The sequence below is a fragment of the Trachemys scripta genome, chromosome 10 (genome assembly GCF_013100865.1).
Source record: "Trachemys scripta elegans isolate TJP31775 chromosome 10, CAS_Tse_1.0, whole genome shotgun sequence".
NCBI lineage: Eukaryota > Metazoa > Chordata > Testudines > Emydidae > Trachemys > Trachemys scripta.
The window spans coordinates 42,883,576-42,909,013 of NC_048307.1; the positions used below are offsets into that span (position 1 = coordinate 42,883,576).

The 25,438-nt window shown below is 41.0% G+C and overlaps 1 protein-coding gene across 6 annotated transcripts in view; it reads right to left on the reverse strand.

Annotated features, from left to right (window-relative positions):
* Nucleotides 1–25,438, reverse strand: part of BBS4 (Bardet-Biedl syndrome 4) — a 117,815-nt gene that overhangs the window by 68,657 nt on the left and 23,720 nt on the right. For 4 of the 6 annotated variants that reach the window (XM_034783336.1, XM_034783339.1, XM_034783335.1 and 1 more), the window contains one exon: nt 3,300–3,379. The exons of 1 other annotated variant lie outside the window; for it this stretch is intronic. In XM_034783336.1, coding sequence (XP_034639227.1) covers nt 3,300–3,379 — 80 coding nt within the window. Of the gene's footprint in view, nt 1–3,299; nt 3,380–20,750; nt 20,883–25,438 lie in introns of those variants that run through there. One more of the 6 variants, XM_034783337.1, reaches the window with a different exon arrangement.

Sequence of the window (25,438 nt, forward strand, 5' to 3'; positions counted from 1 at the left end):
CATGCCTGCAGCGGTCTGAAGTCTGGTGTGCGGGGTGATGTATATACATGCCGCCTCATGATCTAGAATCCTGAGGCAATCCCTTACAGTTGTCCAGGGATGCTCCTTGAGGAACACACATAGGTCCTGCGGAGTTTGAAACCTGGAGAGAGGCAGAAATGTCTTGGAAGATGTTGAAATAACCAGTCTCCTGGACCTAGAGAAAAGATAATTGTGGCCAGGGAAACCATCCAGAACGTCATCTTGACATACCTGTTCAGGTTCCAAAGATTTAGGACTGATATGAGACCTCCTGTGGCTTTGAGAATGAGAAAGTGTTGGGAATAAAAAACCCTGACCACTGAGGAGGGGGCACTTCTTCTATAGCTCCCAAAGAATGTAGAATCTGCACTTCTTGCCTTAGCACAGACTCGTGACAGGGATCCCTAAAGAGGGACTGGGAAAAGGGGTGGGAATAGCAAGGAAATGCAAGGTATATCCTGATTCCACTGTACTTATCGCCTATTTGTCCAAGGTGATGGACTGCACCAGGCATGTAGGAAATGTAATAACCTGACCTGGAAATGCAGGGAAGGGCCAGAGAGATCTAGGTTGGGGGACATGCTGTCCTCTACATAAAAGAGTCAAATCTACTGCTTCAAGCCCATGGGATGCCTCGAACCCGAAGGAAGTGGAAGGCATCTATGTCCTCTGCAATCTTTGCTTTTTCTTAGGCTTGTCAACCTGACAGAAGAGGTAGCATTGATGTCTAGATTGGTATGGAGAATGATATTTTGTCCTCGTCATTGCCAGTAGAGGCCCAAGGATTTCAGAACTATTCTCAAGTCCTTCAGGGTATGCAAAGCCTGATCTATTTTGGATGATAACAAGGAATACCCTTTGAAGGGGAAATCCTCAGTTGTCTATTGCAATTCTTCAGAGATGCAGTCAGGAGGACTTGTGCATTCTTACAGTTGTCGCCATGATCCTGGCTGCAATCTACCACATTCAGGAAAGCCTGCAGAGCTGAATGAGTGATGAAGCGATCCTCAGCCATGACGAATTCAAACTGCTCCCTTGAATCTTCAGGCAGCTTGGTGACAAAGTGGGATATGGCTTCTCAGTTGGACAAGTCATAGCACAACCAAAAGGTATGATAGTTGGCAATCCAGAGTTGTAGACTTGGCATAGAATAATTTTTTCTGCCAAAGACAAAGCTTTTTTAGTCTTTTTTCTCCTGGAGGTAGTCTTAGCTTGGCCCTGACAACTTCTCCCATTCACTGTGGCCACAGCTAGGATGTAGACAGAACTACTCAAACTCCAGGGATGGAGCCTGGTATTTCTGATCCATTAATTTGGCCACCAGAGGAATGGAGGAAGAGGTCTGCCATATTGTTTCAGCTGGCTGCATGATGGCATTGTTCATAGGCAGGGCTACTTTTCCGCAGAAAGATGGAGAATGTCAATGAGCTTGTGTGTATTCTCCTCTACAAGTTCCAGAGAGGCTGCCATTCTCCTGAGTAACTCCTGGCATACTTTAGTCATCCAGTACTGGGGATGATGCCTCCCATACCAGGACCTCGTCAGGTGATGAGGAAGAGGCGTGAGGTGTTTTCCCCCAAGGCAACTATTAAGGCCACTCCCCTGGTACAATACCAGGCCCCAGGCTTGTCTGGCCCAAGCGTCCCAATTCTTGGACAATCTCTTCTCAAAGCCACAATAATGACAGCAATTACTAGAGTAAGCTTTAGACTTTGGGTACCAGGACACCTGAAAGTTGACTTCAGAGTTTGATGATGACTTGGAGAAAAAGGGTGGCGTGTTAGCTGGAGGGGTCTTTGGCAATCTTAATCAGGACCTATGTCAGAAGCATGGTACCAGTGGCAGCATGGATGGCTTCCTGGTTGCTGTTAATATATGGTGTAAGGAATCCAGAGCCAGTTCCACACTAGGGGGCAGTATCAAGCCCAAGGCAGACAGTGCTATGGATGAATGACATGGTGCCGATGATCTATTCTAGAAGGCTGCATTGGTACTGCACAAGGTCTTCGCTCTGAAGCAAAGACAATGGCAGCACCAACAGGCATAGTAAATCTCTAGCCGTGATGTAAGCCTCCATCATAGTTGATACCAACATGAGCGGCTGATCTGTAGTGATCAGGGAAGACTGATCTGTCACCAAAGTAGCCTGTCTTGATGGTCCCTGAGAGGGCACCGGAGCTGATGACCTAGGTCTCTGAGTGACCCGGTACCGGGGAGTAGAAAGGCACAGGGCACCCTCTACCTTTGGTACCTGACTGACCCTCTGTGGGAGGAGTCCTGCACCCTAGACGCCGAGAAGCTGGATGCAGACTTTTGCTTGGACTTTTGAGGCTACAACTCTGATTCTCTAGGCCTTGAAAAGGACGGACCCAGAGATGGGGATCTTCCGAGACCTCTTTCAGCTGATATGACCGGAGGAGCACTTCAAAGAGCTTCCTTTAGATGAACAAGGTGGCTTTAGTGTCTTAGTTCTAGTCTTTAAGCCATGAAAGATAAAGCACCCATCTCTGATGTGGCCATCACCCAAATACTTGAGGCAGTAGGAGTGAGGGTCATTAACAGGTGTAAACTTCTTGAATTCTAGGCAAGGTTTGAATCCCAGGGACCCGCCAGCTGGAAAAATCCCTAAAGTAGCACTAAATCAAATGAAATAATCTTAAAATTATAAAGGAAAAAAGAAAAGAAAATAAGTCCAAAGGCTTTTGAGAAACACTAGTTAGATTGAGTAGTAGTTCAAAGAGCACCAATGATCTGACCACCAACGGTAAGTAGGAGTGTGACCAGGGATGGGGCCTTCCCTATGGTTACTGCTATGGAAAACTCTCTCACACTGGTGCACAAGGCATGCCTATACTTACTGTGAATGCACATACGCAAGCACTTGAAGAACTTAAAACTGTACAGATTTGTAAACAAGGCAAAATATAGACAGACAAAAAGTAGTTTTCACATTTGCTTTACCTACATTTTCTCTCTGTCAATTCAGGAAAGAATGTAGTTGGGACCCATACTACTCTCTACCTAAGAAGAGTAATTCCGCAAATACCATTTTTTCCCCTTAGGTTTTATACCTAGAAATGCTAACTAGAGGTCTAGATCGTTAAGTACTATAAATTGTCGTAGCTCCATTGAGATCAATAGAGCTACACATATTAACACCAGCTGAGACCCTAGCCGAACATGTTTACCACAACTCAGACTTCCTATAGAAAATACAGATCTGGCTTAGGAACTAAACAATGAAACAAGTAAACCATTTCCCAATGACCAGTTCTTACCTTACATGCATCATAATCTTTGCGGATATAGTGCAGGTGTATCAGCCAGTTCCTTCTCTCCAAGATTGGCAGCTCTGGCACTGTGTGGAAAACATTAGCAGAACATACACAACATTGAGAAATGATCCAGCAGAGAACACATGTAGGATAACCAGATGCCCCAATATTATTGGGACCATCCCGATTTTAGAGGCTGTGTTTTAGAGTACGTCTACACTACCCCCCGGAAGCAAAGTCAACGGGGGAGCCGCGGCAATCAATCCTGCGCCGTGAGGATGCGAGATAAGTCGAACTAATATACGTCGACTTCAGCTATGCTATTCTCGTAGCTGAAGTTGCGTATTTTAGGTCGATCACTCCCCCCCAGTGTAGACAAGGCCTTATACAAGCAACTATGCTTCCCGCACCCCCCCACCAAAAAGTGTCCCAATTTTTCACACTTATCTGGTCACCCTACACACATCAGGCCAGAAAAATTTCTCTTTGGTAAGGAAAATCTCCACATGCAGGACAACCTAAACTAGATCTGCACCAGGGAGCACTATTAGTCTCTTGACTCAAAGCTGGGAGTCTGCCTTTAAGTGTTAGAAAGCAAAAGGACTTCCAAACGGATAGATAGACCATACTGTTCAATGAATAGCCTAAATAAGCCTCTTTCACTGAAAATCCGAACAACAGCACTTCATAAGACGTGAGACATCTGCTCCTTCCAGTGCAGCTTGCTGGAGCAAGCAATGCCAACACCTTGCCTTTGCATACATTGTAGTCTAATGCAGAGGTTCTCAAATTTTAGCAATCTGAGGACCCCCAATTTTGATTCAAAATTTTTTCACTGACCCCCAAGCCCCCACACAGCTCCAGGCCCTGCCCCCACTGCACCACTTCCCTCAGCTGTTCCCCGGCATGCAGAAGGTGATAGGAGGGAGGGGGAGAAGATGAGGGAGGGAAGAGGAGGGGAGTTGATCAGCGGGGCCCGCGGACCCTTGGAATACCCTCGTGGACCCTAGTTTGAGAAACGCTGGTCTAATGCCAACAGTGGTTTGTTCGGTTTTGGGCTTCCACAGACACAGAAAGAGCTTGGGGAATAGACATGCTAAGGAAGCGGTTAATAATTTAAAGAAGTTAAATTAGTTCTTTGAAACTGTGCAAGATTACAAAATGTCACACCTTTGTGGGATATGGTGAAGCCACTGATGAAAAATCTTTTTGATGTAGTGAAGAAGAATGAGAAATATGCTTCAGTAAATCAATTGTTAGGAGCCTGCAGCAGTCATGGCAAATCACAAATGGGTATTGCTTGGCTGGTAATGCTCATGTTGGGTTTAAAAGTTTAACCCATTCCTGTACATTTCTTTAAGACTTGGAATATATTATTTGTTTCTCATTTCTGCAGTGCAGATGCTGGCAGCCCAGAAGTAACCATAGCAACTGGCAAAAAAGCTAAATGTTTGCAAGTCAGTATAATGACAGACGAGTAGAAGCAAAGCAAGGCAAAGATTGTTGCAGCAGCAGAAAGGATGATAGAGCACTAGGACACATTCCTCCCTGTCCTCACCCCATGGAATGCAGACCCATCTATACAACTGTCAAATAGAGGTGTACACTTGGCTTTCATAATGACAGCACAGACAGATAGGAATACCACTTTAAATTTTCCATAGCAACTGCCACCAGCTTTCAGCACAGGTCAAGATCAGATAGGAGAAAGAGGGAATCCAGCAGATTTCAGAAATCCAGAGTGGATCATGGCAGGAGATCCAAGTATTATCATCTTTTAGAAACTTTTAATTTTACTAATGTAATTTAATAATTTACTTTTAACTTTATGATTTGCAGCGAATAGGAAACATGCATTCTATACTACCACTGTGGCAGTCTCTCACAGCTCACTGTTACAACATGTGAGACGCAGAGAGTACTTAAAGAATGCAGGTTAAAAACAAGTGAAAACACCACAATTTCACGCCCCCCCATCCCCATTTTAGCTGACAAGTTTCTCCAGCTGTGTTACAAACACCACTTCGAATAATTGAAATGGAAAAAATTTTTAAAAGCCAATTTGCTTTTCACACTACATTTCCAGACAAATCTTTGTTAAAATGGCAGTACAGTTAAGAACAGAACACATCAGTAACTTGGGTAAAAATCTGTCTGGGCAGGGGGCTGGACTAGATGACCTCCTGAGATCCCTTCCAACCCTGATATTCTACGATAACACACACTACAGGGACGATTTAATTACTGCAAAAAATTAGAATTTTAAGCCCAGGAAATTCAGAGTTAGACTTAAAAGAAGTCAAAATATGTTAAGGTGTGGAAATGCACATTTGGGCACCCAAACAACCCTAACTCTGCCCTGTTGTGGCACTATGCAATGACCCTATAATTATGTTTAAGATTTTGTCACTGTTATTTTTAGTAAAATTCACAAACAAGTTGCGGGGAATAAACAAAAATTCATGGGAGCCCATGACCTGTCTGTAACTTTTACTAAAAATAAACGGCGGGAGGGTTGGAAGAGGGGGGGGGGAAGAGAATGACAGCTGGAGCCCCATGGTGGGAGGGGGGGACTGACAGCCCAAGTCCTGTCATGGGGCATGGGGGAACTGACAGCCCAAGCCCCAGCTGCAGGGGTGCACAGCCCCAGTTCCAGCCACGGGCACACAGCCCTGGCTCCAGCTGCAGGTGCACAGCTGCAGCTCCAGTGCAGCCGTGCACAGTCCCAGCTCCAGCCCTGGTCGCAGCCATGCGGGCACACAGCCACTGACAGCTGAAGCCAAAGAAGTCACGGAAATCCAGTAAAGTCATGGAATTTATTATTTCCATGACCTCCATGTTAAATCATATCCTTAATTATGTTTAAGGCATTTTAGCATTTGTGGTCCCCGATTACTTGAGCCTAAGTTTTGAAGTGTTTCCTTTTTTTTTCCTCCTTTGGGTCACTACAAGGGCAGAGTTAAGTTGTTGCTTAAATAGTTCTTGATTTGTTCAAAGTTGTTGATTCATTAGGAGGTCTGGCAGGGTAGAGCTGTCACTTTGCAATCCTCTTCAGTTATGCAGGATGCCTGCAGTTCTATAATGTCCTTCATGTGCAAGTTACTTACGATGCAATAGTCCAACAAAACCTTCTCCTTATAGGACATTGTTGGCAAGGTTATAAACTAAGATATTGTAAATCACAAAAGGTGTAGTAAATTGGCCACTACCCAGTTCTAAATCCCAATACATATTAGCCTGATAGGATCATCAATAGTCAAAACTGTAATAGCCATAGTCAAAACTGTAATATACTTTGCCAGTGTTGTACTGCACTGAGCAAGAAAGCCTAGTAATACAGTTTAAAATTAGAGCGTTCTAGTCCTCCCATCTCTCCAAGGCCACAAAAGACAGACCACTTTAAGTTAGGTTTCCCACCTTTCCAAACAGATAAGAGAGCTAATTTTCTCAAAAAAGATATTTTGATAAAGAGCATAGTAGTACGATAGATAAAACAAGGAAGAGTAACCATCTTGACTATATTCACTTTCACAGCTAACAGAGATCTTTCCAGTGCCAGGGGTCAGTGTGCATTTTCTGAAGGAAAGGGAGATAATTTACAGATACAACAGGAAAGGATATGAATCCCTAGCTGTTTCAGTGTCCCTAACTACAAAGAAAAGGCATACCGCAAATTGTTTTTTTCTCTGCCTCAAGGACTACTGGTTCAATAGCCAGGCATTTTTCTATATTGATGATTACCCACAGAACATCTGAACTAGAGTGAGCTGGGCTGGCAAGCAACAGCAGTGTGTCACCTACACATACAGAGACTTCGTAATAGCCTAAATAGCAGGGTTTGACCAGACCAATCCATGAGAGTTGCAGTGAGAGGTCAAAGAGCATAGATGAATGGGGGCACCATAAGAACATAAGAAAGGCCGTACGGGGTCAGACCAAAGGTCCATCTAGCCCAGTATCCTGTCTACCGACAGTGGCCAATGCCAGGTGCTCCAGAGGGAGTGAACCTAACAGGAAATGATCAAGTGATCTCTCTCCTGCCATCCATCTCCACCCTCTGACAGACAGAGGCTAGGGACACCATTCCTTACCCGTCCTGGCTAATAGCCATTAATGGACTTGACTTCACCATGAATTTATCCAGTTCTCTTTTAAACTCTGTTATAGTCCTAGCCTTCACAACCTCCTCAGTAAGGAGTTCCACAAGTTGACTGTGCGCTGCATGAAGAAGAACTTCCTTTTATTTGTTTTAAACCTGCTGCCTATTAATTTCATTTGATGACCCCTAGTTCTTGTATTATGGGAATAAGTAAATAACTTTTCCTTATCCACTTTCTCCACATCACTCATGATTTTATATACCTCTATCATATCCCCCCTTAGTCTCCTCTTTTCCAAGCTGAAGAGTCCTAGCCTCTTTAATCTCTCCTCATATGGGACCTGTTCCAAACCCTTAATCATTTTAGTTGCCCTTTTCTGAACCTTTTCTAGTGCCAGTATATCTTTTTTGAGATGAGGAGACCACATCTGTACGCAGTATTCAAGATGAGGGCGTACCATCGATTTATATAAGGGCAATAATATAATATATTCTCAGTCTTATTCTCTCTCCCCTTTTTAATGATTCCTAACATCCTGTTTGCTTTTTTGACCGCCTCTGCACACTGCGTGGACATTTTCAGAGAACTATCCACGATGACTCCAAGATCTTTTTCCTGACTTCTTGTAGCTAAATTAGCCCCCATCATATTGTATGTATAGTTGGGGTTATTTTTTCCAATGTGCATTACTTTACATTTATCCACATTAAATTTCATTTGCCATTTTGTTGCCCAATCACTTAGTTTTGTGAGATCTTTTTGAAGTTCTTCACAGCCTGCTTTGGACTTTAACTATCTTTAGCAGTTTAGTATCATCTGCAAACTTTGCCACCTCACTGTTTACCCTTTCTCCAGATCATTTAGGAATAAGTTGAATAGGATCGGTCCGAGGACTGACCCTTGGGGAACACCACTAGTTACCCTCTCCATTCTGAGAATTTACCATTAATTCCTACCCTTTGTTCCCTGTCTTTTAACCAGTTCTCAATCCATGAAAGGACCTTCCCTCTTATCCAATGGCAGCTTAATTTACATAAGAGCCTTTGGTGAGGGACCTTGTCAAAGGCTTTCTGGAAATCTAAGTACACTATGTCCACTGGATCCCCCTTGTCCACATGTTTGTTGACCCCTTCAAAGAATTCTAATAGATTAGTAAGACACGATTTCCCTTTACAGAAACCATGTTGACTATTGCTCAACAGTTTATGTTTTTCTATGTGTCGGACAATTTTATTCTTAACTATTGTTTCGACTAATTTGCCCAGTACAGACGTTAGACTTACCGGTCTGTAATTGCCGGGATCACCTCTAGAGCCCTTTTTAAATATTGGCGTTACATTAGCTAACTTCCAGTCATTGGGTACAGAAGCCAATTTAAAGGACAGGTTACAAACATTAGTTAACAGTTCCACAACTTCACATTTGAATTCTTTCAGAACTCTTGGGTGAATGCCATCTGGTCCCAGTGACTTGTTAATGTTAAGTTTATCAATTAATTCCAAAACCTCCTCTCGTGACACTTCAATCCGTGACAGCTCCTCAGATTTGTCACCTACAAAAGCCAGCTCAGATTTGGGAATCTCCCTAACATCCTCAGCCGTGAAGACTGAAGCAAAGAATCCATTTAGTTTCTCCGCAATGACTTTATCGTCTTTAAGCGCTCCTTTTGTATCTCGATCATCAAGGGGCCCCACTGGTTGTTTAGCAGGCTTCCTGCTTCTGATGTATTTAAAAAACATTTTGTTATTACCTTTGGAGTTTTTGGCTAGCCGTTCTTCAAACTCCTCTTTGGCTTTTCTTATTACATTCTTGCACTTAATTTGGCAGTGTTTATGCTCCTTTCTATTTGTCTCACTAGAATTTGACTTCCACTTTTTAAAGGAAGTCTTTTTATCTCTCACCATGTCTCAACCCTCTAATGAATTTGAAAAAAGATCAGAAACTATTTATTATAGCAGCACATTGGACACCTCTACATGGCATACTATGTATTTGGAATTCCATCCTAATTGGAGACCGAAACATATACTCTCACTTGACTTGATCTCATGGTCTTCTCAGCACCGAGAGAGACTATTGAATGTGGCTGGGCCCTTGCCAGATTCAGTGGAGTACATTTATCAAGCTGCTCACACAGGTTCTACAGCATTCCAGCCAGACATAAAACAGACTGTTCTCTGTGAAGCAGTTTGTCCAAGACCCAGGTCAGAGTTGGTCTGAATTTTTACCTCTGTGTTAAGGAGGGAGACTGCTCCGTGACTTTCATCCTAATCTTCTGGGCTTCTCTCTTATGAGATTACAAATGCAAGTCTCATTCAGTGAATCAGGCAGCGATTTTGGCCTCAGCCTATGCTCAAATACTTCAATCAACGCAGATGCCAGATTCTCCGATGTGGTTTGATGGAATCCAAAGGGGAATCCGCCCAGATTCACTGTTTTCCCGGTGGCCAGTGATTGATTGCACAGCCCACTTCCATCTACGTGATTTTTCTGACAGTGTCCCTTTAAGAAACTAATTGTAGTGGAAGAGACAGACAGAACAGTATAAGATGTCCAGAACTGTGTGTCTTCGCAGCACTGTCATCTCTCTTCATTTTGCTTGCCCTATTAGAGATTTTTCTCCAAGGACTGAAACTCAGAATTCATACCTTCTGTGAAAACATCCACATGAAATTAATTTATTTGTGATTCTTCATATTGTGTAATTGCAGCATATTTATATACAAGCCATTAAACAGCACTCTTCAATTTTAATTAAAGGCTTATGAAGCCACTGGAGTGTCAGAAATATCTTGAAAGGCTCCAAATACAGGGAATATCAGGAGAAATGATTCCAAGAGCAGCAATCATTCTCTAGAAGAAGAGGATGCCAGGTGCCAAAAAGAACTGCCTTTATACTGTGAACATGGCTAGAGTACACAGGCCTTCAAATTGACTTTTCACTTGCCCCCACATTTTCTCAGTTGTGCCAGCCAACTGGGGGACCTTAGCATTGTTCCAGCTCAGAGCTTTGATCAATGGATGGCCAGACATTCCTCTTGGGGTGGAGAAGAGATTCACAGATGCTTCCTGCACCCAGGCTCTCAGCTGCTGGCCTCACTGAATGAAGAACTGAACTGGGGCAGAGTCATGGCCCCATTCAATATGCTCATCTCTCCTAGCACCTCTGTTTATTTGAGATACTTTGAGCCCTGCTCCATTTCACCTTCCCCCCAAATGAGCTTTGAAAGCCAAGCTTTAGTGGATTGAGGTGAAACTGGGAGGAAGGCCACCAATCATGACAAGAGGCAAGCAAACAGGAGTCACAAGGAGATGGGGTAAAGAGGAAGAGAGAACCACCACACAGAGGACACGTTAAAAGATGGGGATCAAAACCACAAATCTCAAAATCCCAGAACATGGACACCGGGGAGAGAGAGAGAGAGTACAAACAGAAGAGAAGAACTTCATTTCAGAATCAGGATTTCTTATTAAATGCATTATTTGTATGCAGTAGCACCCAGAGGTCCTAATCAGAACCCCATTGTGCTGGGCATGGTACACATATATAATACAAAGATCATCCTTTCCCTAAAGCTTACAATCTAGACATATGAAGAGAGACAGCCGGTGAAGATAAATGAGGAGGAGGACAAGATAACAGGGAAGCTATCCAATTTATTTATAATAAGCAGCAGTCTTAGTATGCTCACTTCCAGCCATCATCAACAGGGGATTGTACCCGAGTTTCTCTCAGCTGCTGATTTAACTACTTATTGCAATAAACTAGGCCAATCGGAATAAGAAATTCAGAAATAAAACTTCTCCATTTAATTTTTGAATCCTCTCATTTGACGGTGGGTTTGTACACGTGATTCTGCCTTGAAATTAAAGCCCTCTGTACATTACTTACTGTACTGTCTCTAATAGCATCTCTATAGTGGAATAAAACTTGGCAACTCCATTAGAGACCTTGGATAAATCCAGATGGGCTAACATTGGGTATACACTTTGGTACCCAAATATTTTTTTTTAGCAAGAGAAAAAAATTGAAAAAGATGGAACAGTTGTACTATTAGAGAGAATAGGAAACATTGAATTTGGAAATGGATTCAATTGCTTTTTGCCAAGTTCTAACTAAAAAGGCTACATTTTAAAATGAACCATGCAATCAATCCCTAGGAGCTTGGGCTTTTAGGTGTTTTTAAAATTAAGAGAAATTGACATAATTGAACAAGTCCATCCCTCTTGTAACTATGTTTTTTCCAAATTAATGGGATTATAATAAGGATGAATTTGTCCCTAGGGTATCTTAGCTTCAACTTCTAACCCCATTGAAGTCAATGGGAGTTTTGCCATTGACTTCAGTGGGACCAAGATTGCACCCTGAATGTACTGAATAGTTCTTTTGTCAGAGGGTTTTTTTTTTATTATTATTTTAAAACCCTAGCTGCCAACTGACTTTACAATGAACTCATGCCAGTGTATGGGCACGTGTATGGAGAGAACATCGTGATATCAATAGGAGTCCGTGGAGGCTATGCTGAGATATCAAAGTAACAACAGAAGTCACATTACCCTAAGGGGCAAAAATTAAAAATCAAAAAGTGGCAAAAGTTAGTGCTGGTAGAAGATGCTGGCCTGACAGTTCTTGAGCCTGAAGACCTCAGTGTAGCTATTGGGGATTTACACAATGGACAGTGGGAGTGAAAGCTTTTCACACACTACCTTGCACCAACATGCCTCAAACCAGTTCTGCAGCGAATATGTGCAGAGAAAGGAGAATTCAGTCTCCACGACCTATTTGGTCCAGACTTTAGTGCAGGGGGTTACAATTAATGCCACTTGTAGCGGGGTGAACAAGAATCCAAACTGCCCTGAGACAGAGTTATCTGAGGCTTTTATATAGCACTTGTCACCATGGTAGCCAAGTGCTTCACAAAATTAATGACAACAAAAACCTGAACAAAGAGGTGGTTTTCTCTCTCTGCTCCTTTGGGGCAGACTTTGTGTAGTGTTTTTAAAATGAATTGGAGCATTGATGGTATGGGAAGGCTCTGTCAAAAAGGTAAGTGCTGTACCTTGATCTGACCATCACCAGAGTTGGGGGGATGGACAAGCTCAGGGATGGCACAGGAGTTCAGTCATTGTGGCCCATTAAGCTTGTGGTCACTTTATTGACACTGCCCACAAAGGGGGGGAGGAACTAGTGCAGTGGTGATGTTGACATATTACACGTCAGTAATAAAAAAGGGATGCCATAATCCAGTGTTTGTGTCATATTGACCAATTTAAAAGAAGCAAGTTTCTATTTATACAGATACCCCCTCCAGGGACCAAACATGGTGGGGAAAGAAATCCTATACATTTTCATTTAAAACATTAATTTTATTTTTAAACTAAGTTTGGAATGTGGCAGTAATTCCATAAGCATTCCGAAATTCGAGAGATGCTCCAACAATTTATAGCAATGATTGCAATTTCTTAATCTACTGGAGCAAGACAACCAGGGTTTACATTTTTTTCAGAATTGTCATGTAGTTTGAGGACAGTTCACTACTGGGCAGAACTGTGGTAACATTCCAAATTCAAGCCTCTTGCTTTCATTGCCATATTTATTTAAATACTGGAGGGAAGGAGGGTTACAAACATCTGTGCATTTCTCCTTCTTGCTTCAGCTTCCAAATCTGCCAGTGCAGTGAATTAAAATACAATTTTAAAATAATAGTGGTAATAATGGTAACAAGGATCTTTTAAAGAACTTTAACATAACAAAATGATAAGGTACAAAATCAAAGAGATACAATGAACTCCTCAAAATATCCAGTGGATTGCTTTCTCATCAGTAAAGTACAGATGGTGGGTAGAAAACATTTTTGAACTCTAATACTGAGATTTTTTGATTTAGAAACAAACTACTGCTTTGCAGGTGGTGAATGTTTTTGGAATCCCTTGCTGGGCAGGTAAGCAGATGGATTTAACACAGAGATTCTGCTTCTCTCCCAAAGGTTTATATTCAGACTGTAACAATATAGTAAAAACTTTAAAAGAAAATCAATACAAAAACACAGCCCATGATATACACAGACCCATCTTTGGGGGTTGAGGACATCATAATCAAGGGCACACAGTCTTCAGAAACTCATTAATGCTATCAGAAAAATAGCTCAAAATATAAAAACACTAAACAGGAAATTTTAGATATTGCACACCACACACTGAGTATATTCGCATATAAAATTACACACACAATGCATATACAAATGCATACACATGAAAAGATGAGAAATATCTTTTAAACCTTTCTGCTCCTTGAGCTGTAGCCATCCTCTCTTTGTTCACTTCCCCCTTCTTTCTATTTTGCAAACTGAAGCCAGAGTAGCTTTAAAATCAAACAATAAACCTGTATGGTGTTTAGTCATTTACAGTCAGCTGGGGTTAATAAAACTTGTCATATACAATTTTGATGCGGGTAAGAAAGCCATAATTCAGAGCTGTGATCTCACTATCATATATTAATAGCTTCACTTGACACAGAAAACTGGAATGAAACTAAATAATAATAATAAAAACCAGTTTTAAACAAAAAGCAAACATTCCTGACTCTACACCTCCCCCTAGTGGAAAATAAGCCAAAGTTAAATACAAGAGCTTTCTGTTACTGTAAAATTGTATCTTCAGACTCCTTCAGTAAGCTAAAGGGGAAAATTGCAAATTTGGAGAATTTCTATTGTTAGGCTACTTTGCATAACTAACAAGATATTAGCCTAAAGTTAAATAGTCTGTGTCTCATTTAAGACAATTACAACTCTGATTTACTCCAAGTAAAAATGTTTTTATTTGTAATTTGCAAATAGCTCCGTTAATTATTTTAAAAGGAACATTTTGGCAATAAATACTGCTTATATTTCACCCATTAAAGGTGAATAGGGAGGATCTGAAAATAAATAACTTTTGGCTACCTAGGCCTTCATCGTTGCCACAGCCATTTGGAAATTCACAACATTAGAACTCAGTGAAAATACACTGGAGTTACTGAAGAATCTCTACTAGTTGTTAGCAGCACAGGGCTGGACAAGCTCTGATATTCAGCAAAAGGCAATGGCACACATGCACTTCCCTGCTTATTACAATACAAAATACTGTTTCAGATCCAAAAACATTAAGATGGGTGAAACTAAATTACAAACATATGCATCTTAAAATAAAAAAAATCTGAAAATTATTTGCTCTTTTACTTTCCTGCCAGAACCTGAGCTCATAATTCTCTGTTTCCCTGCATGAACCAATGAGATCAACAACAAAAACTGCAGTGCAGGGAGCTGCATTCGTAACACAGAAACATGAACTTGAGTCTTACCAGTAAGAAAAACAAGAATCTAAAACAAACATTGGTATTTTTGTTAAATGTCAAGTTAATCTGGAAGGAGAACTATCTTTACCATGACAGTTAGCTCCCACCATTCTTGAGGGTCCTCTAAATCCTGAGCTCAGCCTTGAAAACTTCTCCTATTTAAAGCATTCTATGCTCAGATCCTGTCTCATGCTCACCATCTTGCTAGCCAAGAAATGGGTGGAGCTCCCATTGGGCTTCCCTTTTGGTTAATGGTGCTCCTAAATTGGACAGAGAAGAGGGGTCACTGCTGAGTATTCAGTTTCTATTTATTTCATTAAGAATAAACACAAGGTGATAGTACTTTTAATATAACTAGGCATCAGAGTATATCTTGCTTATGTCTTTTCTTTATTAATTATTTCCTTATGCTATGGCTACACTACAGTTTAAGTCGACATAAGTTATGTTGTTCAGGGGTCTGAACTAGCCACCCCTTGAGCAACATAATTTATACCGATTTAAGCAACAGTGTGAACAGTGCTAAGTCAGTGGGAGAGCTTCTCCCACTGACACACTACCACTGCTCGTGGGGGCTGGAGTACCTTAAAAGAGAGCGGCTACACAGAGAGCTTACAGTGGTGCAGCCATACACTCTAGTGTAGCCATAGCCTTAGACAGTGATAGTACCTATACTATGCTACGTGTTTTCTGAGACATAAAAAGACAGTACCTATCCCAAAGAGCTTAGACTCTTAAAGACAAAATAACTGGACAAAGGTGGAGGGAAGGAGATGAAATATGCATGTAGAATGGACAGGAGGTGGTTGGATGCTGTGTATTTGTAGCCATGTTGGTCCCAGGATATTAGAGAGACAGACTTTTGAGCTACACAGAGCTCTTCTTCAGGTCTGGGAAAGGAACTTGCAGTGTCACAGCAAAATGCAAGGTGGAACAGATTGTGTAGCTGGCACATAGTGTAAGGAACCATAGAATGGCCTGTTAACATCTCTGCAATGGTCGCATCATTATTTTTGTATTTACTTGCATAAATTACCCCAATTGCCCTCCAACACATCAATTATTAGCTGGCTCATTTATTGTAGGTTTCCCAGCAGAAAAGGGTCTTGAGGAGGGTTTTGAATTATCAGAGAGTAATTGGCCCGGTGCATTAATTCAGACAGAGTATTCCAAGCATGTGGGTAGAGTACAAGAGACAGAAGGTGGCTATGGGAGAAATGGATGAATGGGGCAACAAGGTCAGCATCACTGGCAAAGTGGAGGTCTGAATAGAGATACCAAAAAAAAAAAAAAAAAAAGACAAGGTCAGGTAAGCAAGGAGGGGTGCAGTTACACTGGGTACTGACAGTAAGAACAAGAAGCTTGATGTGGTGGTGGCAAAGTTAGAAGAGATAGTTTAAGAGTCTGTTGACTTTGCCAGAGCACTGAGCAAGGAGGATAATCTTGGTAGATGTGGGTTGAATGGAATGAAGTAGGGACTAACTGGGTGTTAGGGAGACCAGAGAGGAGGAGGTTGCAGTTATCCATGTGGAAGGTTTAATAAGGCTTAGAAGAAAACTTTGACTGTCTGAACAGAAAGGAAAAGTCAGATATTAGAGATGCTGTGAAGCAAAAATGGCAGGATTTAGACACAGTCTGGATGTGAGGGAGGGAGCAGTCAAACATGGCTTTCAGTTTGTGGGATTCAGTGACAGCGGATGGTGGTGTTGTCATCAGTAGTGTTAGAGAAAGAGGAATGGGGAGAGATTTAGAGGAAAAAATAAAGAGTTCAGTATGGCCATGTGTGACGGGTTCGGTCACAGGGACCTCCTTGGGACTGTCACCTGATGTGCTGAATTTACCTCTGAGACCGTTTTCCCTGCCAGCTTGGGACTCCAGAACCCTGCCTTGTTGAGCCAGATATGCTAGCCTGCTGCAACACAGACCCAGGTCTGGACCATGCTCCCAAAGCTTGAGACTTTAACCAAAAACTGCTCAGCAGGTCACCTATCTCCAGCACCCAGACACCCAGTTCCTAATGGAATCTTAACTCCAAATAAATCCGTTTAATACCCGGGGGAGCAAACAGCTATGCATATTTCTCTATCAGTGTTATAGAGGGTGGACAATTTATGAGTTTACTCTGGATAAGCTTTATACAGAGTAAACTCATAAATTGTCTGCCCTCTATAACACTGATAGAGAGATATGCACAGCTGTTTGCTCCCCCAGGTATTAATCACTTACTCTGGGTTAATTAATAAACAAAAGTGATTTTATTAAGTATAAAAAGTAGGATTTAAGTGGTTTCAAGTAATAACAGACAGAACAAAGTAAGTCACCAAGCAAAATAAAGCAAAAAACACACAAGTCTAAGCCTAATACATTAAGAAACTGAATACAGGTAAAAGCTCACCCTCAGATGTTCCAATAAGTTTCTTTCACAGACTAGACTCCTTCCTAGTCTGGGCCGAATCCTTTCCCCAGGCACAGTCCTTGTTAACAGACATTTTAGGTGGAAACTAGGGGTTCTCTCATGACTGCAGGCCCCTTTGTTCTGTTCCACTCCCTTTTATAGCTTTGGCACAAGGCGGGAATCTTTTGTCTCTCTGGGTCCCCGCCCACCCTTCTAAAGGGAAAAGCACCAGGTTTAAGATGGATTCCAGTATCATGTGACATGGTCACATGTCCTGTGAGACCTCATTCTTCATTACCCACAGGCTGGCCTGCAGACACCCAGGAAGGTTTGCAAGTAAACAGACCATTTACAACCAATTTTCCTAGTCAATGGGAGCCATCAAGCTTCCACATCACCATTAACGGCCCACACTTTGCACAATTACAATAGGACCCCCAGAGTTATACTTCATATACCTAGTTTCAGATACAAGACTGATACACACATACAAATAGGATGAACACAGTCAGTAGATTATAAGCTTTGTAATGATACCTTACAAGAGACCTTTTGCATAAAGCATATTCCAGTTACATTATATTTGCACTCATTAGCATATTTCCATAAAACATATGGAGTGCAACGTCACACTATGTTTAGTTTAAGTTGTTGATGTGACATTCATGAGGAGATGTTGGAGAAATAAGATGAGATCCAGGTCAAAGGAGCAGAGAGGTCAAGAATGAGGATAGAGAAGAGGCCCTGTGATCTGACCAGGAAGAAGTTAAGGAATTTAGGTGAGAGAAGTTTCAACGGAGTAGAAAGGGTGATAGGCAGATTGGAGAGAATCCAGGATGGAGGTGGAGAAAGGAACTTGAGTCAACAGTTAGCATGTTTGATGACCCATTGATTATGAGAGACAATGCGAGAAAAAGTATAGTGTTTTTTGACAAAGAAAATAGGAGAGTTAAAGAAGAGATGACAAATCTGTAGGGAATAAAATCTGCATGGTCTGTAAATCACAGGTAGGGAGATGGAATTGGACAGCTAAGCACTCTCCCAAGAAGCCGCATATTCCTTTTCAGGATTATTTTTGCAATACTGATTCCAAAACTCATTAGCCATAAAATCCTCCTTGAAGAGTGGTTTGAAATGGACATCATCATATGGAACCACATCAGCAAGGGGAGACATCCTGCCTGTTCAAAGCTGGCAGTCTTCACTACCACCTTACAGCGAGACACTTACTGTGAAAAGAGTAGCTCTGTGCGATAACGGAAGCTGCATAGACTGTGCAATGAGATCAGGATTAAGGTCTAAGTGGTGCAGTTTTTGACATTAATATCAATAGATGATTACCATGTAAACCCCACAGCCCATGAAGCAGAATATATCCCTCTTAAAAGAAACACTTATAACCCTGAATGGATATTACTATTGTAATGTGCATAACCGGCTTATTATTTATAGTAGCAGGAGTACTGGATTTGATCAGTGTTGCAGAAGTTTCCAGTCTAGTTCTCCGTTCCCTTTCGGAAAGATGCATCCATCCTTTGGCCTGAATTCTTCAGTGCCTGGTCTCTGCTGAAAGGTCTCTTTTGTGTGGTGGACCGAGCTAAAGCCATTAAGCCATTTTCCAGTTATGATAAAAGAAATATTGAAGAAAATACTGAGATGGAAGAGGTGTGGTAATTCAATAACGACTTCTTTGAAACTTCACATCTGATATGTAAAACAATCCCCAGTAAACTATACTTGCTTTGCTAAATGTAAAAAAAAGAATGTGCAACAGTCAGGTCTGGCAGCAATGCCTATAGTTTAAGGTGTCTGGGGGCAGGTCTTCACTAGGGGGGGGGGGTCGATTTAAGATACGCAAATTCAGCTACGCGAATAGCTGAATTTGCGTATAGCGTAGCTGAATTCGACATATCGCAGCCAACTTACCCCGCTATAGGGACGGCGGCAAAATCAACCTCTGCGGCTTCCCGTCCACGGCGCTTACTCCCACCTCCGCTGGTGGAGTAAGAGCATTGATTCGGGGATCGATTGTCGCGTCCCAACAGGACGCGATAAATCGATCCCCAAGAGGTCGATTTCTACCCGTCGATTCAGGCGGGTAGTGTAGACCTAGCCTAACACTTTCCGTTATAAAACCCAGTTTTCAGTTGTTTATCACTGTGCCAAACTTTAAGTATTCCAGCTAAAATGTTCCATGTCACATGTCTGTCTCAGGCTGAACTTTTGCCTATGCAAACTTTTTTCCTCCCCCTTGTATATATGCATTATGATACAGTCTTTAATTGCATGATTACATACTTCCTCCCCATGCTCTCTTCCCCACACAGGATATTTGCCCCATTCAGCGCACAAGATAGATGGGGCTCAGGCAAATGAATCAGGACTGTGCAGTGAACAAAGCTGTTTACAGGACCCCTGCCTCATCGGCTGCAGAAATTGGAAGGCATACACTGAATGATGCAGGAAATTGCAGGAAGAGAAAGGGTGGTTTCTTTTAAGACAGTCCAGTGCTACCCTAGAGAACTGGATACTATCCCTGACTCTGCCCCAGAATTGTTATATGCTGCTGGGCAAGGGAGCTCTGCTGTGAACATATAAAGCGCTATAAAAATACTAAGTTCTCTGAAAAATAAGACCGTAGGCATCTTAAGTTGAGCACCCAAATTAGAGGACACTTGACAATTTTGCCATTCATCTCTCTGTACCACAAAACTCCCTTGTAAACTGAAAACAACACCACTCTACCTAACAGGGGTGTTGTGAAGATAAATTCTTTAATGTTTGTAAAGCTCTCAGACACCTCAGTGATGAGCTCCATAGAAAAGCCCATGAGGAAATTAATAATTTTGAAATCAACAAAGAATTTGGATAGTATAAGGTAAATAAGACTTAGGCCACACACTGAATGATGAGGATAAAATATTGAATAATTACCCATTCAGGGAGCACCTTTGTTTCTGTGCACTGATTGAGGTCGGGGACATGGCCAAAAAACTGAATATGTGCATGTCATTGAAGACTGTAGCATAATGCATACATACAAGAGTGGTGAACTACGGTTGCAGTGCAATCTTAATTCTGGCATTTCCTAACTTCTGAGTTGCAAAGTTAATGTTCTCTCAACATAGGGTTATTTGTTTAGCTTTGTACGTAATTAAAATAAAGTTGTGAATGTTTGAAAATGCAGACTTGAGAATGCAGATTTGGAAATATTGTTTACTTTTAAATGGTGCACATAAAGGTAGATGTAAAGCTGGTAGGGTTTGTAAATTACACAAGGGAATTTGCTTGGGATTAAGGATTTTTCAAGGAGATTGAAAGCCTGGGAGACTAATTCTCCTTCTTTGTGCCACCTCACTTTTCTCATTTCGATAACAAAAAAACAAATAAAACAAAACAACCTAGGAAATTGCATAAATAAATAAAACCTTTTATGAATTCAGCAATGGCAAAGTTGCACACTCAATTAAAAGCCAGGAAATCATCCTTAACTCTGCCACCTGCTGCTTATATATTACCATACGCTCTTTGATTATATGATAAGATGTTATCTGAAATTCAATGTTTATCTAAAGTTGTAAAAGTAGGAAGCCTCAATCATTATCTAAATATACCTCATAACAGACCTGCGATGTGGATACGGATCTTCATTTTTACAAGTTGGGAAACTGAAGCAGAGTGGCTAAGTGAGTTGCCAACAGCTGCAGAATCAGGATTACAACTCTGAACTTCCTGATTTCCAGTCCTGTGCTGAAATCACTAGGCAACACCAACCTCAGCAGAAAAAAAAAAATGATGTTGTATTATTTGAGAAATAGTGCTTGATCACGTAATTACAGATTTTAATATACTGGCACAAGAGCGCAGAGGTGTTCTAGCACATTGAACCTTCACTTTGACGTTCCCTGACTTTTGAGTGATTTATGTCACAACCATGACTTTTTGTGCATTTAAATCTATGATAAAATCTACAGATTTACTGTAGTCAGGAAAATGCAATGAAAATACTCTTGATAAGAAATATTCTACCAGGGGAAAAAAAACTAATTAAAATCTCTATTCCACACTGTAACATTTACATCAGATGTGGAATCAAAGTGCACAATTTCAATAAGAAGGTTAAAAGCATATTTCATATATATTATACATGAAGCATTTACTCATATTTTAAATTATTTCCCCCTCCAGGATTATTAGGTCCAGATGGGCCAAAATCTTATTTCAGTTTGTAACTCACAAAAAGTTGGATAATAATTTGGATGATGACAATAGTGAGCTCTTATAGAGCACTTTTCATCACCAGATATCAAAGTGCATTTCAAAAGGTCAGTATCGTTATCCCCATTTTACTGATTAGGAAACTGAGGCACCGAGCAGTAACGTGCTTTACCCAGCAGGCCAGTGGCAGAACCAGGAATAGAACCCAGGTCTCCTGAGTTCCCCTATTCCTTATACCAAGATACTGTGTTTTGCAGTGGCATTTCTTTCTGATATTTCTTCTAATAAGTTCTTTTCTATTTAGCACACTTTAAAAGCATTAATTAATTTAATTCAGGGTGGTGCTTTTAATCTGGATTTTTCAGGCAGAGTTTCGCTCTCAGAACTTCAAAGGCAGCTTTGAATTTGACTCAAAGAACGGATTTATATTAATTTGAAAGTATTAGGAGTTCAGAAATGACCAGTTCTGCAATGCACAAAGTCAACTTATCAGGGTACTAAACCATTAGTGATATTCAGTGCGTTTGATCCTTTAGCATGTTTCCAGGAGCAGGAGAGATTCCCATCTGTTGATCTGCCAGCGTGGGGAGTACCTGGAGAGAAAGTCAGATGCATCCCATGGACAGATCATAAACTTCAGACATGTGTCAATTTCTGCAAAAGCTAAAGCTATTTTATTAACTAAAAGCTGAGAGACAAAGTGTGTATTTTGAGTTGCATTACTTATCCGTAAGCGTACTTCCCTAGCTGTCATTAAGGGGCAATACTAGAGAAGATGGGCTTGTGCTGTTGCTTGTCAAATCTGCAAGTATGGTTTCTAAAAATATACATTTTTAATCACTAACTATTTCCTCCACTTCAAAGACCAGCTCTATGCCAGTCCAAAAAATAATGAACTATCAATATTGCTGTGTGTTGAATGCGGACACAGACAATTTAGCTGGACAAAAACAACATAAATTGCTTGAGAAGATTTCAACACCCGAGTCTAAAAAGCAAACTATATTCTGACATGTTAGAATTAGCTGTGAAAACTTTATAGAGGTCATCCACATGTGAATCATATCTCTGCATGCTGAATAAGTAACAGTTTTAAGCTATACATAGGGACAGTTACAGTACCAATTAGTGTATAAGTAGATTTAAACTACAGTTTTAAGACATTTTTACATTACATGCTTCCTATATTCCCATTAAATTTATCTGCAACAGCTAGTTCCTACTATGCTGGATCCTAGTGTGTTTATCTCTGATAAACCTGATTCATCAATTGTTTTAAACACAGTGCAGTAACTTGCTTTGTTTCTGTCATAACTATAAAGGGAAGGGTAACAGCCCTCCTGTGTACCATACTATAATCCCTCCTGGCCAGAGACACCAAAATCCTTTTACCCGTAAAGGGTTAAGAAGCTCAGGTAACCTGGCTGACACCTGACCCAAAGGACCAATAAGGGGACAAAATACTTTCAAATCTTGGTGGGGGGAAGGCTTTTGCTTGTACTCTCTGTTTTGGGGAGAGTTCGCTCTTGGGACTGAGAGGGACCAGACATCAATCCAGGCTCTCCAAATCTTTCTGAACAAGTCTCTCATATTTCAAACTTGTAAGTAAACAGCCAGGCAAGGCGTGTTAGTTTTATCTTTGTTTTCTCAACTTGTAAATGTACCTTTTGCTAGGGTGTTTACCTCTGTTTGCTGTAACTTTGAACCTAAGGCTAGAGGGGGTCCTCTGGGCTCTTTAAGTTTGATTACCCTGTAAAGTTATTTTCCATCCTCATTTTACAGAGATGATTTTTACCTTTTTCTTTAATTAAAAGCCTTCTTTTTAAGAACTTGATTGATTTTTCCTTGTTTTTAGATCCAAGGGGGTTGGATCTTGATCCACCATGAGTTGGTGGGAGAAAGGAGGGGGGATGGTTAATTTCTCCTTGTTTTAAGATCCAGGGGGTTTGGATATGTATTCACCAGGGAATTGGTGAAGAGTCTCTCAAAGCTACCCAGGGAAGGGAATTAGCACATTGGGAGTGGTGGCAGTGGACCAGTTCTAAGCTGGTAGTTAAGCTTAGAAGTTTTCATGCAGGCCCCCACATCTGTACCCTAAAGTTCAGAGTGGGGAAGGAGCCTTGACAGTCTCAGCGATGGAGAATACATTAAGACAGAACGAACTTCAGTTCCAGCACTAGTGGCTCAATGAGGTGTTTTGATTAGCTGCCTTGTAAGCTGTATAGAACAGAAGCAAATTCGCAGGACCTGAAATATCCAGACACCATTTATTCTAAAGAAACAAACCAATACCCAAGGCATATAAATAAAATTAGGCCCCAATTCAGAGCAAAGCCATTCAGCAAAGTTTAGCCTATGCTTAGTGTTTTGCTGAATTGGGGACTTACTGAATGTCCAGGTCCCTACATGTGATGTTTGGAAACATCATAATGGTAGTTAAGGATGCTAAGTAAAATCCAGGAGTTACCAATTTCCTCAATTTAAAGGGTTAATATAGTTATTTTTATAATAATAACTATAATATAGTTATATTAGAATATAGTTATCTCTCTACATTTTTGGGTGCTGGATTTTTTTTTTATTGGAGTCCTTGTGAAAAAGGGATGCTGAGAGAGCCCTAAATTGTGATTCCCTGCTGTGATGAGCATGGTATAAATGCCTAGCTAGCTAGATTTTATTGCATCGTATCATTGCTATGCCCATGCAACCTGCCTCCACCCTGCAACACCATATGCTACTCCTTTAGCAGCAATTGTACAAGACTTAGTTCTAGATTATAATACTTAGTACATTATATAGCATCCTTAATCTACAGTATCAAAGTGCTTTGCTAGCATTAGTGAAACCCTACCTCATTTTTGTGTGGTAACTAAATATTAGATGGGGAAAATGAGAGGTGAAGTGATTTGCCCAAGGACACAGGAAATCAGAAGCAGAATTAAGAACAGAACCAAATCTCCTGTTCTAACCACTAGACAACACTTCCATAAAATAATAGAAGGGCTAGGAATTGGGGGAACACTTCAGCTTTTATATCCACTGCTTCATTGAAATTCATAAGAGAAGATAGTCACTTAGAAAATGATCTACAGGAGTCCATTTTGAGTAAGCACAGCTCAAGGAGAGTATCTATCAAACAACCTGCTTCTTCATAATCCAACAGAAGTATATGCTCAATATTCACTAACGTTACTGGATGTATACTCTATCTACTGCATTCAGAAACATATTCAGGTTCCCATTTAAAGCTTTTCTACCCTACCGTAAAATGCTATTGATATATATGAACCAAAGCCTGGGTCAAACATTGTTGTATGACTCAAAATGTATTTAAAGTTAGTCCACAAACCTATCAGCCGTGACTAGACTAACAGGAGAGGCCAAACTTCATTTTCTAAATAACCTTTTCCATGACAAAAGGAAATAAATTGGAGTTATGTTCCGTAAGACCAACAATACACACTGGGAAAAGTGCCTTCTCCTATATAGTATTATCAGTTACTGTAAAATGATTTGATTGGAGTGCTTGAGGAAAGGAAATTGGAAAGATGGAAGCCAGTCAATTTCAATTCAAAACCAGTAAAGCATTTCAGAAAATATCTGATTAATTTAAAATGCAGTAGGGAGATTAAAATCCCCTCTCAGCAGGCTGATATTATCTCCATCCTGATTCGAGGAGCAGAGCTCCCTGTATTCTATCACCATTTGCTTGGGAAAAATAAATAACACAGAGAGTTATAGATCTTGATGTGGCAACAAAGGGAATTGATTTTCAGAGCAACTCTCCCCATGGGGAATAAAGGACAAAATAATGAATGGTTTTAACTACTAAACATGTCAGTTCCTGAATAATGGTTGCCACAGAACACTGCTCTGAGGTGTTCACTTCCCACCAGTCTCTTTAAGGTCAGATTTAGAGATTTCTAACCTGATTTCTGCATCACCCCCACAACCCGACAACCTGTCCCAGACCATTTATTTATACACTCACACAATGATCTCATCATTTCCTTTTTAGATTGAACTGTCTGTAAAAGAGCCACCCTTTAATCTCAACCTTCAAAATCTTCCGCTGTCGAAGAGCCATGTGACAGGT